Source organism: Chionomys nivalis, chromosome 9, assembly GCF_950005125.1.
Source record: "Chionomys nivalis chromosome 9, mChiNiv1.1, whole genome shotgun sequence".
Lineage (NCBI taxonomy): Eukaryota > Metazoa > Chordata > Mammalia > Rodentia > Cricetidae > Chionomys > Chionomys nivalis.
In genome coordinates, this window is record NC_080094.1 from 44,430,737 (window position 1) to 44,443,095 (window position 12,359).

General features: G+C 53.1%; 2 protein-coding genes across 3 annotated transcripts; one reads left to right on the top strand and one right to left on the bottom strand.

The window, feature by feature from the left end:
- The first annotated feature begins 841 nt into the window (after positions 1-841).
- Positions 842-3,024, top strand: Avp (arginine vasopressin). Its single transcript, XM_057781724.1, has 3 exons — positions 842-1,135; positions 2,272-2,473; positions 2,805-3,024. Exons 1-3 carry the CDS (start codon positions 1,004-1,006, stop codon positions 2,975-2,977), a joined length of 507 nt encoding a protein of 168 aa, XP_057637707.1. The 5' UTR covers positions 842-1,003; the 3' UTR covers positions 2,978-3,024.
- A 3,803-nt stretch (positions 3,025-6,827) lies between these two features.
- Oxt (oxytocin/neurophysin I prepropeptide) lies at positions 6,828-10,299 on the bottom strand. 2 transcript variants are annotated; one of them, XM_057781566.1, is made up of 4 exons: positions 10,155-10,299; positions 7,520-8,129; positions 7,056-7,257; positions 6,828-6,972 (listed from the first exon to the last, which is right to left on the bottom strand). In XM_057781566.1, the coding sequence occupies exons 2-4, from the start codon at positions 7,637-7,639 to the stop codon at positions 6,917-6,919; spliced, it is 378 nt and encodes a 125-aa protein (XP_057637549.1). In that variant the 5' UTR covers positions 7,640-8,129; positions 10,155-10,299; the 3' UTR covers positions 6,828-6,916. The 2 variants fall into 2 exon arrangements, with proteins under 2 accessions (XP_057637549.1, XP_057637550.1); XM_057781567.1 differs by lacking the exon at positions 10,155-10,299 and having other exon boundaries at positions 7,520-8,205.
- Between the last annotated feature and the right edge of the window lie 2,060 nt (positions 10,300-12,359).

A 12,359-nucleotide genomic window follows, 5' to 3' on the forward strand; every position in this document is an offset into this window, starting at 1 on the left:
CTCCATGTAGCCTTGGCTGTCCTGGATACACTCTGTAGACCAGGCTGGCCTAGAACTTACAGAACTCCATCTGCCTCTGTCTCCTGAGAACTGGGATTAAAGGCATGCACCACCACCGCCAGTCTTCTTTTTATTCACTGAGAAAGGGTCTCACTACGTTGCTCAGTCTGGCCTGGAACTTTTGCCCTTCCTACTTTAGTTTCACAAAGGAGCTCAGACCACAGGCCTGAGAAGCTAGATCTTTGCGCAGGACTGAGCCTGGAGTTCTCCTTCCCATAAAAGCATCCCAATTCATGTCCTTAGTGGGGACCAGAGAGGCACTATCCCCAAGACTCCCATTCTCAGAGCCTGAGACCCCACACTTGGCTCTACAGGGAAATGCATGGGGTAGAAACATCCTGGGCATCCTGAAGCCAGCCACACCCAGCTGACCTTTGAATCTGTGCGCTGCCCTTGACGTCATCACTGTGGCTGTTGGCCAGTGAGGTTGTGATTGGGAATGTCCTTCGGAAAGCTCACCTGGTGTGTGTGGTTCCTCTTGCTCATCCCACCCCACAACTAACAAGCCCGCCCCACCCTCCTGGTCCTGACCCTGCTCCAAACATGATGGCCCTTTCTGGATGGGGCCCGCTGACCCCTCCAGCTTGTTGGGAGCAGCTAGGATGCTCAGATGATTTCCAGGTGACCCTCGAGTCAGCTCACCTCCAGACAGTACAGCAGCAGTCCCTGTAACTGTTTCTTCTGTCACGCTGTGGCCAATGACAGCCTGCTGGCCTGCCTCCTCCTCCAACATGCTCAGCACAGACAGGCCCACGTGTGTTCCCAGATGCCTGAATCACCGCTGACAGCTTGGGACCTGTCGGCTGTGGGCTCCTGGGGAGCCACCGGGGAGGGGGTCAGCAGCCACGTTGTCGCCTCCTAGGGAACACCTGCAGACATAAATAGACAGCCCGCCAAGGCAGCAGAGCAGAGCCAGGAGAGCAGCGCCGCACACTGCCCACCTATGCTCGCCAAGATGCTCAACTCTACGCTGTCTGCGTGTTTCCTGAGCCTGCTGGCCTTCACCTCTGCCTGCTACTTCCAGAACTGCCCGAGAGGCGGCAAGAGGGCCATGCCTGACATGGAGCTGAGACAGGTACCACTGTGGTCCATTTCACGGCGGTCGGCAGTGCCCTGAGAGGGAAGCAAATGGTCAGAGAAGTTGGACTTCAGGGGAGGTGCCTGGAAGGAGGCAATAGGGCACAATGGATGGACTACTCAGATGGGCGAAAGGGGACCAGGTGCCGGGGAAGCCGCATGACGGACACTGTCCCCATCTGGGGGGTATGCCAGAAAATGAGAGATGCCTCCTAACAACTGGGCTTGGGATGGGAGCAGGTGGAACTGGGTGCTCAGACCTCTGCACATCTGGGGGAGGTGGCGGGTGTCAGCTCATCAGGACTGGCTAGATGATACAAAGCTCTGTTCTACCCTGAAGTTAAGGTCTTTCCCATCCAGCTCAGCCCCTCATAGCTCCTCTTCTAGACACCAGTGCCAATTTCTTCCTGTCCCTAAGAAGATGGCTCCGTTGCATGCCTGAGTGGCGAATGTCCCATATCTACCCCAACCTCTTGCCCAAATCTCTTGTCTGCATATCCAGGGAATCCCATTTCAAGGGAATCTAGCTGCCAGGCTCAGTTTTGTCCAGGCCACGGGTGGCTCGATTTTGAGTTGTTGAACAAGCTGGAGTAGGCAGATAGGCAGCTCCCCCCAGTCCACCTTCCATTTGCAGAGTTCCTTGGGAAGCTTGAGGCACAGGTTCCCATGCACACATCGCTCTAATTTGGTCCCTGCCACCCACCCAATAGGGCATAATGGGTTGGCAGGAGGTTAAGGCTCAGGTGAGGCCCATCAGCTTCGGGCCGGAGTAAGAGCAAGGCCAGAAAATGAGAGAAAGGGCATGAATGTTGTACTCCTAAGAAGCAGGACTGCTCCGTGGGGGGTGAGGGAGGGGACCGGAGGACCACTGAATGTCAGAGAAGGAAGCCTCTGAGCCATTGCTGCACACCAATGACCTCACAGAGCTGAGCAAGGTCCCCAAGTACTGAAGCCCAGGTGAGGGTTTGAGCTCCTAGTGAGAACTGATCCCCCTGATAACCTAGTAGTTTAGATTTCCACTCCTGCCCTTGGCTGTTGTTTCGGCCTGGATAGCGCCAGGGCCCCTGCAGCGCGAGACCGGGACAGCAGCAGGGCGGCCCTGGGTTCGCCGCTCACTCGCGTCCTTCCCCGCAGTGCCTCCCCTGCGGCCCCGGCGACCAAGGCCGCTGCTTCGGACCGAACATCTGCTGCGCCGACGAGCTGGGCTGCTTCGTGGGCACCGCCGAGGCGCTGCGCTGCCAGGAGGAGAACTACCTGCCTTCGCCCTGCCAGTCGGGCCAGAAGCCGTGCGGGAGCGGGGGCCGCTGCGCCGCCGCGGGCATCTGCTGCAGCGATGGTGCGCACGAGGCCGAGCTGGGGTGGGGGGGGATACACACGACACAGGGGGTGTGTGAGGGTGGAGGGGGCGTTAGTGGGGAGCTGGGCATGGGCCGCGAGGTAGGGGTGGTTTGGGAGGGTGAATGGGGGGAGCATTTGGAAGGGGGTTGGGGATGGGGGCGCGAGGTGGGGCAGGGACACAAAGTTGGAGGGTGAAAACGAAGAAGAGCTAGAATTGGAACGTGGCGGGGGTGGGGGTGGGGGGTCGCGGTGGGAGGGCAGCGTTGGAACCGGGACCTGGGAGCTGCGCCCACTCCAGGGCGCCTGCGCTCACAGAGCCTTTCCTTCAGAGAGCTGCGTGACCGAGCCCGAGTGCCGCGAGGATTTTCTCCGCCTCACCCGCGCTCGCGCACCGAACAACGCCACGCAGCTGGACGGGCCCGCCCGGGCGCTGCTGCTCCGCCTGCTGCAGATGGCCGGGACGCGGGAGTCCGTGGATTCTGCCAAGCCCCGGGTCTACTGAACCGTCGCCACCACGCCTCGCCCCTGTTGCATGGAAAATAAACTTTTAAAAATGCATCCTGGTGTCTGTCTCTATCTCTGGAGAAGGGAGGGGAAAGCTTGGAGTGCGAACTTTCTAACATTGGCTAATTCCCGCACCCAAAGTCGTGGGCAGTCCACGCCCTCATAAGACTTATAAGGGAAGCCTTCTGGAGCTCCCGGATATCCACATAATACTCAGGACAAAGGCAACCCCAAGCTCTGAAGAAGGGAAAGGCCTGAGGCCCAGGGAGGCCTGAAGAGGGTGCTTTAGCGATTCCCTGGCTGAGACCGAAATAAAATCAAGAGGTGGGACATTAGTGGACAAGAGAGGCAGAGTAAGGTATGATGAGGGACAGAATTAGCGAGAGTGGCCGAGAATAAGAGGACAAGCCAGGGGTGACCATCTCAGCCCCGATTTCATCCCAGACAGGACACAGCCTGAGGGACCTACCCTTGTTTCCAGTGCAGTGTACACTTGCCCAAGACTGTGCTGAAGGGAGGTGCAGACACTTACCCCAGACCTAAAGGAGACAGTGCTACCTGTTATCTCTCCAGATAATCTACCACCAGGGCCCATCCGCTGAGAGGCAGGACCCCTCCCCAGAGCCCGGCTTGCAAGTCCCCCACAGGCACATATTAAAACACCCGCTCTCAGGCAGGGAAGGAGGTGGCTGTGGCTCAAGAATGCTTCTCTAGGGGCTGGAGAGATGGCTCAGTGGTTAAGAGCATTGCCTGCTCTTCCAAAGGTCCTGAGTTCAATTCCCAGCAACCACATGGTGGCTCACAACCATCTGTAAAGAGGTCTGGCGCCCTCTTCTGGCCTTCAGGCATACACACAGACAGAATATTGTATACATAATAAATAAATAAATATTAAAAAAAAAGAATGCTTCTCTAGCCTGGATTTGGTCCCCAGCACCACAGAGAGAGGAGGAGGAGAATAGAAGAGAAGGGGAAAGGAGGAAAAGACAACCTGCTAGGCCATTTCCATGACTCAGCCATAGCTAGAGACCCAGAAAAAATGCCCAAGTCCAGCAACAAGGCACACACACAGTACATAGGCATTTTTACCCCGTTGGCACAACTAATTTTGGAGCAAGGATGGCACCAGCACTTGGCCACAGTCCCTCCTTCCCCTTTCTTCTCATTAGCTTTTCCTTTTCTTTTTTTTCTAAAATTTCAGATTTATTTATGTGTATGGGTGTTTTTCCGTCGTGTGTGTCTGTGCACTACGTGTGTGTGTTCCACTCAGCTCCTGAGCTATCTGGTGTCTACAGAGGTCAGACAAGGGCATGGGATTCCCTGGGACTGGAGTTACAAAGGGTTGTGAACCAAGTGAAAGCTGAGAACTGAACCCAGTCCTCAGGCCCTCAGCAGCGTGGCCTTCCTGGAAGCCCCCACTGTCTCGGTCAGCCTTTCCAGCTGTTCTCTCAGGCCTTCCATCCTTTCCTGGTCTCTTCTATTCCTCACCCCTCCCCCAGCTTCCCACCCCATCTGTCCCGGGCATCTTTTCCACATGTCATCTTGCTCCAGGGTTAGGGGCCACAGAGGCTGCATCTCCGTTGGGATGCTCCTCAGGTTCTGAGGGGCAACTGTGGAAGACAGAGGTCAGTCTGACTGGGTAGCTTGACACGGTCAGCCCTGGACAGAGTCAAGGAGCCCTACAGGTTCCTGCCTACCTCAGCACCTCTAAGCCTCTCTGCATGTCTAGGTTTAACCAGGTGGTACAGGGGCTAGGCAGACCCCTACCCCAGCCTCCTACCTGTGTGGCCCTCTCAGGATCTGACCTCCACAAGGGTTAGGCCAAGAAAAAGACCAGAGCTGGTTGTGGTGGCGCACGCCGGTAGGATTTGCTGAAGGAGGCAGAGACAGGAGGATCACCAGTTTCGAGGCCAGCCTGGGCTACACATTTTTAAAAAAAGAAAAGAAAAGGGGGCTGGAGAGATGGCTCAGAGGTTAAGAGCACTGGCTGTTCTTCCAGAGGTCCTGAGTTCAATTCCCAGCAACCACATGGTGGCTCACAACCATCTGTACTGAGATCTGGCGCCCTCCTCTGGCGTGTGGGCATACATCGAGGCAGAATGTTGTATATATAATAAATAAATAAATCTTTAAAAAAAAAAAAGAAAAGAAAAGAAAAAGACCAGACCAAGAAGGAACAGAAGCCAGTAGGAGTGCCTGGTGGCTTGTCTACACTTGGTTCAGTTCCCAGGGCTGGTATTTGAGCAGCTTCAGGATGAAGCTGAGACCCCTCATTCTGCTCCTCCGCCCAGGTAGAGAATTGTAACCCCCTTTCTCCCGACCTCCTTCTAGAAAAATCAGTGTCCTACTCCTCAAGGAGAGAAAATCCTTCTGCCCACTGGACCTTCTATTCTCTCTCCCTTTCAGGATGTCCCTTACCCAGGTACGGAGCCATTGAAGGGCACTTCTAGAATCCACAGTAAACGCCTGCCTCCTCTCCTCAGCCTCCATAAGCAAAGGGGCTTCTATGAGCAGATGCCAGGGGTTCTGACTTCTGCACCATGCTGTGGTGTGTGTACATCGAATCCCACCCCACACACAATAAATAATAAGATGTAAATTTAGGCTGGAGAAATAGTTCAGGCGTTAAAAGAGTGCACTGTTCTTCCAGAGGACCCAGTTCTGTTTCCAGTACCCAAACAGGATAGATGACTCATCACCCCCTGTGACTGAGGGTTAGTGGGTCTGATGCCCCCTTCTGGTTTCTGTGGGTACTGCACTCATGTACACACCTTCCACAGAGACACAGACACAGAAATAGAAATTTCTATCTTCAAAATCCAGCCCCAGAAGAATGAAAATGATGACAACAAAACAAGAAACAACAAATCAATCTGGACATCTCTTTGATATATCTTTTTGGCCTTCGGCCTGTGTGTGTGGCCCACATCTGTGGTGTTGGGGTCATCTGTGTTCTTTTGCTGGGTGTGAGACCCACAGAACGTGCTTGTTTGTAGGTTTATTTACTTGCTGAGATGGCACGGAACCAAGGGCCTTCCCCCTTTGTGGGCAAGACCTCCTCCACTGGGCTCCTCTCCAACCATCACATTTTGTTCTAACAGACAGCGAATCACGTGCCCCTGTGTGGGAGCAGAGGAGGGACCTGTGCCTTCTGCCTCTGCCGTCACTGCTGGGCATACGGGCAGCTAAGCGAGCAACAGAGGAGCAGTATTAACAGTAGGTTTCTCAGTTTGCCTGTGGGCTCTGTGCTCTGCGGTCATGTGTGCCCACAAGCTCTTAGATTCTATGCTGTCCCAGAGAGTGCTGCCCTGCAGCGGCAGAAACGGGGCCCCTGAGCTCAGACCTGGCACTGAGGACAGCAGAGAAGAGACCTGCTGGTTCCCCATCTTTCCAGCTGTGGCCTCCTCGAGTACTGTGTGAGAATTCAGCTCTGTGGAAACCTTCCAGCTTTGCAACTACCGTCCTCTGGCCAAGAGCCTTCTATCTAGGCCAGGCTTGCCCCCTCAGCCTCTGAGGTTGCGGCTAAAGTCTCCTCTCAGATCCGGAAGCGACTGGATGAGTTCCCTGCCTGTCTGACTCCCATTTAGTCAGCCCCGCCAGACCTTGTCTTTTCCCATAGATGTCCACCATTGCTGTTTGGACTTTTAAATGCTGCTTTTAAGTCTGTGTGCTGCAGGCCCACTCCAGTACGGAGTGGAAAACGGGGCTATCCTATAGGGTGGGTGGTGACAGCCCGTGCAGCACCCCTCTGTCAGCTGAACAGCCTGCTGGGCTGTTCTTACTTTGAATTGCCAGGGCCCATGAACCCCGACGTCCTCCCTCCCTCCGACAATTAGACACCAGTCAAGTGTGAAGAGGAAATCTGCTTTATTTGTCATTCTTTCTGGGGTGGCCATGGGGGGTGAAGGATGAATTCTAAAGGGATCGCCAAGAGGGCTCAGCGCTCGGAGAAAGCAGACTCAGGGTCGCAGGCGGGGTCCATGCGGCAGCCATCTGCAAGAAAAATGGGTCAGTGGCCTGAGCAGCAAACCCGAAGGCTCCCTGCCTGGCCGTCCTGCCAGCCCCCTCCTGCTCACCCGGGCTGCAGCAGACGCCCGCGGCGGCGCAGCGGCCCCCGCTCCCGCAGGGCTTCTGGCCCGACTGGCAGGGCGAGGGCAGGTAGTTCTCCTCCTGGCAGCGCAGCGCCTCGGCGGTGCCCACGAAGCAGCCCAGCTCGTCGGCGCAGCAGATGTTGGGTCCGAAGCAGCGGCCTTTGCCGCCAGGACCGCAGGGGAGGCACTGCGGGGAAAGGACGCGAGTGGGCGCAGTGCACGGTCCTCGGGCCATGGTCCCGTGTCGGGAAGGTGGCCGGGCGAGGGGCAGTGGGTGCTCAGGCGTTGTCTCTGCCTTCGCGGCGTCAAGCGGGAGCCTAACCCTGCCTAACGCCTTGGGTTCCCATGCGAGGTTGGGGTAGGGCTGGTAGAGTGCAGGGATGCTCTGCGGGCGGGAGTCTTCTCTGATCCTTAGCGCCGCTGGGATCGGATCGGATGGGGAGACTCACCTTGCGCGTGTCCAAGTCCAGCGCAGCCCTCTTGCCGCCCAGGGGACAGTTCTGGATGTAGCAGGCGGAGGTCAGAGCCAGGAGGCCAAGCAGGCAGCAGGCGAGACTGGGGCAGGCCATGGCGCTGGTGCTGAGTCTGAGACCCACCAGAAGTGATGGTTTCTCCGGCCCAGCCTGGTCTTTTTATGTCTGGGCACTGCCTTGGCGGAGCACTGTCTTAAGAGCGCGACTGCATGAATGGTCACAGCGGGTCACCACGGGTCAAATCACTCCACACCACTCAGAGGCAGGCTCTTCATTTTCAGGGTCTAGGCTAGGGTCAAGGTCACCGCCTCAGCTAATGGACTGGAGCTTGAAAGCAAGGGCTGCCTGAGTTAGAAGAGGAGAGAAAGAATTGGGTGGGGTGGCGGAGGGCGCAGCCTAGCCTGGAGCTATTTCCACAGACATCCAGTATGGCAGGATGGGGCAGGAAAGGGAAAGTGGCTGTGGGAGCCTTTACATGTCCCCGAAACTGGGGTGGGTAGAACGATCAGATCTTCCTTCAACTTCTGAATGCAGTTCAGCCCTCTTCCGACTAGACGGTAAGACAAAATATCCATAGAGGTCAAAGCTAAGCAAACCAAAATAAGAGAAAGAGAGAAAAATTACAGCAAAACAAAAGAAAAATCATGTTTGTGTTTAAAATTCTGTATTAGAATTATTTATATAGACCAGGCTGGTCTTGAATTCACAGTGGTCCACCTGCCTCTGTCTCCTCCCAAGTTCTGGGATTAAAAGTTATCCAGCACCATGCTAGGTGCCTAGACTCCTGTTCGCGAAAACACTTGCCATCAGCTGCCCGAGTGTGCCCAACAGGTGACCTCAGCTGCAGATTATCACCTGACCCAAGGTCATACCCTTCCCAGGTGACCACATGGGATGGTTAGTTCAATTGGGCACAAATGCTGGGCACCTCTGGCTGCATTTCCCCTGTGAGCTGTAGGTTTGCTGAGGACAGATGCCTCGTGCAGTTCATTTAGCAGACTGCTTGCCTAGTGTGAGAGACCTCGGGCCCAGTCCCCAGCATGACAGCAGTCAAGCGTTTTGGGAACAATTTTTGCATTATATTTTTAATAATTAAAATAATTTTAATAATTCATTTTATGTGCATTGGTGTGAAGGTGTCAGATACCTTGGAACTGGAGTTACAGACAGTTGTGAGCTGCCATATGGGTGGTGGGAATTGAACCCGGGTCCTCTGGAAGAATAGTCTGTGCCATTAACCACTGGACCAGCTCTCTAGCCCCTTTTTTATTCCTATTTGTGTGAATGTTTGTGTTTGCAGGTTTCCTTGGAGGCCAGAAGAGGATGTTGGATCCCCAGGAGCTGTAGTTAGAGGGGGTTGTCAGTCGATCTCTGTGGGGCCTGGGAACAAAATTCAGTCCTCTGCAAAAGTGGTATTCACTCTTAACCACAGAATCATCTCTCCAGCCCCTGTGGTTTTTTTTTTTTTTTTTGCATGTTTAATACAGTTTAAAAGGTAAAACATTACTGCAGGAAGGCATGGAAGATTCAACCCCTGTATTTCATGGCTGAGAAATAAAATACAGATCTTCAGGAGGGACCAAAGACTCACTGCCTGCTTCGAGGGCTTGCCTCAATGACCAGGAGGCCATCCATTGGGCCCTTAGCTTAAATATGTTACCATCTTGGGGCTGGGAAGTTGGCTGAGTGTTAAGAGTTGCTCTTTCAGAGGACCCAGCTTTGATTCCCAGCACCCACATGTTGGCTCACAACCATCTATAATTTCACTGTGGTCTACATCTGTTGTGAAGCTATTGCCTTCTTCTGATTCCAAGGGCACCAGGCTTACACCTAGTGCAATACATACATGCAGGCAGAACATGCATAAGCATGAAATAAAATAAATAATTCTAAAAGGAAGATTAGGCCGGGCGGTGGTGGTGCACACCTTTAATCCCAGCACTTGGGAGGCAGAGGCAGGTGGATCTCTGTGAGTCCGAGGCCAGCCTGGTCTACAAGAGCTAGTTCTAGGACAGGCACCAAAACTCACAGAGAAACCCTGTCTCGAAAAACCAAAAGAAGATAAAGGAGGAGGAGGAGGAGGAGGAGGAGGAGGAGGAGGAGGAGGAGGAGGAGGAGGAGGAGGAGAAGAAGAAGAAGAAGAAGAAGAAGAAGAAGAAGAAGAAGAAGAAGAAGAAGAAGAAGAAGAAGAAGAAGAAGAAGAAGAAGATTAGGTGATTAGGCCAGGTGTTGGTGGAGCATGCCTTTAATCCCAGCACTCGGGAGGCAGAGGCAGGTTTAAAGAAAGGAGAAGCATTGCTCAGATTCTTGTTTTTATTTGATTGTTTTGAAATAAGGTCTCATTATATTGTCTTGGTTGGCCTGGAACTTGCTGCGTAGACCAGGCTGGTCTTGAACTCACAGTGATCCACTTTCTTCTGCCTCCCAAGTCCTGGGGTTGAAGGTGTGCGCCACCATGCTAGGTACCTAGACCCTTGTTTAAGAAAACATTTACCATCAGCTGGTGGAGTGTGGACAGCAATGGTCTCAGCTGCAGAGAGCCACCTGGCCCTGGCCCTTCCCAGGTGACTACATAGAATGGTTGGTCCATTTTGCTACAAATGCTGGATACCTCTAACTGCCCCCCAGGTTTGGGCTGAAGGTCAGCACATCTGCACAGTGGTTCTGCTCGTCCATCTCTTCTCTTCCACAGAGTTGGGTCCCAGGCCCGTGTTCTAAACTCCATTTCAGGCTGCTTCCTTAGGATGTGACCTGCAGCCTCCAGGAAGAAATGACAGCCAGTGTCCCAGAGATCAGCTCATGCCCTCTCTGGCCTTAGGGAGAGTGGAACAGCCCCTAGGCTCTTTGTCTTCACGGTTTACCTCCTCGACAAGGGACTGAAGTCAACGGAGCAAAGCAGGCTCCAGAGCTCATCTGATCCTGAGTCACTGGTGTGAGTTGAACTCAGCGAGTCAAACGCTGAGTTGGTGGTCAGGTTGACCTGTATTACAAATCAGCTCATTTCTTATCCAGATTAGCCTATTGGCATTCTTGGCATAGAAGGCCAAGAGCTTGACCCCCAGGATGGCCCCAGAGACCTCCCACATACTCTGCGGGCACAGAGAGCTCATCGAAGGTAATCTATGCACATAAATTAGCATGTAATAATATGCATATAATGCTCTCATGAGGCCAGCATGCCTTCATGTGCTCACCAACTTATCTGTGCCTGGGACACTGGTAAACAGCAGACAGAATCCTCGTCCTCAGGCTGGGGCCACAGCTTAGCAGGAGAACACTTGTCTAGTGTAATAATGCAAGGCTGTGTTCACGAAGCCTTGGGTACAGTGTCAGCACCAGGAGAAAAATCACTATCCTCATTGGGTCATATGACACTGAAGGAGGCAAGCTGTGAAATAAGAAGCATATTACATTGGGTTATTGCTTTAGTTTAAATCTGAGTGTATCCCAAGGATCCATGTGTTATATTGTAGGTTCTTATGAAGGTGTATCGGGAAGATGGTGAGATCTTTAAGACAGAGACCCAGGGGGTCTCTAGGGGGAGGTCATTAGGTCATTGAGGGCAAGCCCATGAAGGAGGTAGTGACACATTGGTCCCTCCTGAATCTCTTTTAGATTCCCATCCATGAAATGAAGGGGTTCATTCCTCCGTGTGCTCCTACCATGATGGTGGATTGGTGCCTCTGAGACTGTGAACCAAAATGAATCCTTTCTTCCAGGTGTGACGTCACACAGCTGTAATCTCAGCATCAAGACCAGTCTCGGCTAAAAAGAGTTCAAAGCCATGAAGGAGTTTATGGGATACTATCTCAAAATCCACCAAATTAAACCTTTTGTTTTTACAAGTTAAAAATTATCGTTTTTTTTTTTTTTTCTCTAGTAATTAAAAGCCACTGAGGGAACAAAAGCAAGCACAACACACTCCAAAGGCAACCTGCGCTAGCAGGGCTGGTGGCAGGCAGTGGGCTGGGTGCCTAGACAAGGTCTCTGTCTGGATCCCCCGAGTGAATGTGTACTGTTTGACATGGGCCTTACACGCAGGAGAATTAAGCAGTCCCCCCCCCCCCGTGTGTGTGTGTGTGTGTGTGTGTGTGTGTGTTGAATAGGGATTAAGCTTCCTTCGGTCTGAGTGCAGATGCTGACAGTGTGTTCTGGAGCTCACAAAGGGTTGACCAGTGTGTGCTTTAGCCAATAGAAATTGCAGCCTCCTCCTGGATGTTTACAACCTGTGGTTGTGCTGTGCACAAGGACGTACTGAGGTCCTGAGCTGCTGCACACAGCCACTGGCCCCAGCCTTCCTGCGTGTGCGTCTGTCCTTCTTCATTCTCCAGCACCCTACTTAGGTTTCCAGGTAGAGGATTGGTAAATGCTCCGGAGAGAAAGGGAGCATCTCTGTAGTTCTCCTTCAGGTGACCTGTGAGTGGAGAGGAGTGGAAAGAAACCTCAGTACGAGGAAGACTCATGTACGAGAAAGACCAGGTACTCTGCTGCTATGGACAAGTGGATACAAATGTAGCCTCTTAACATAAAATCCATTTATTCTGTCAGTTGTCAGACAAAGTCTGGGCAGGGCTTCTCTATCCATGGTCTTCAGCAGCAGCCAAGCCATCAGCAGGCGTGAGTTCCTTAGCAGAGCTCACGTGACAGCTCACATCTTTAAGCTGTTGTGCCAGGAGATGGTGGTGCATACCTTTAATCAGAGGCAGGCAGATCTCTGAGTTCGAGGCCAGCCTGCTTTACAGAGCAAGTTCCAGGACAGTCAGGGTTACATAGTGAAACCCTCTTGAAAAAAACATTTTATAAAAAATTTATGTGT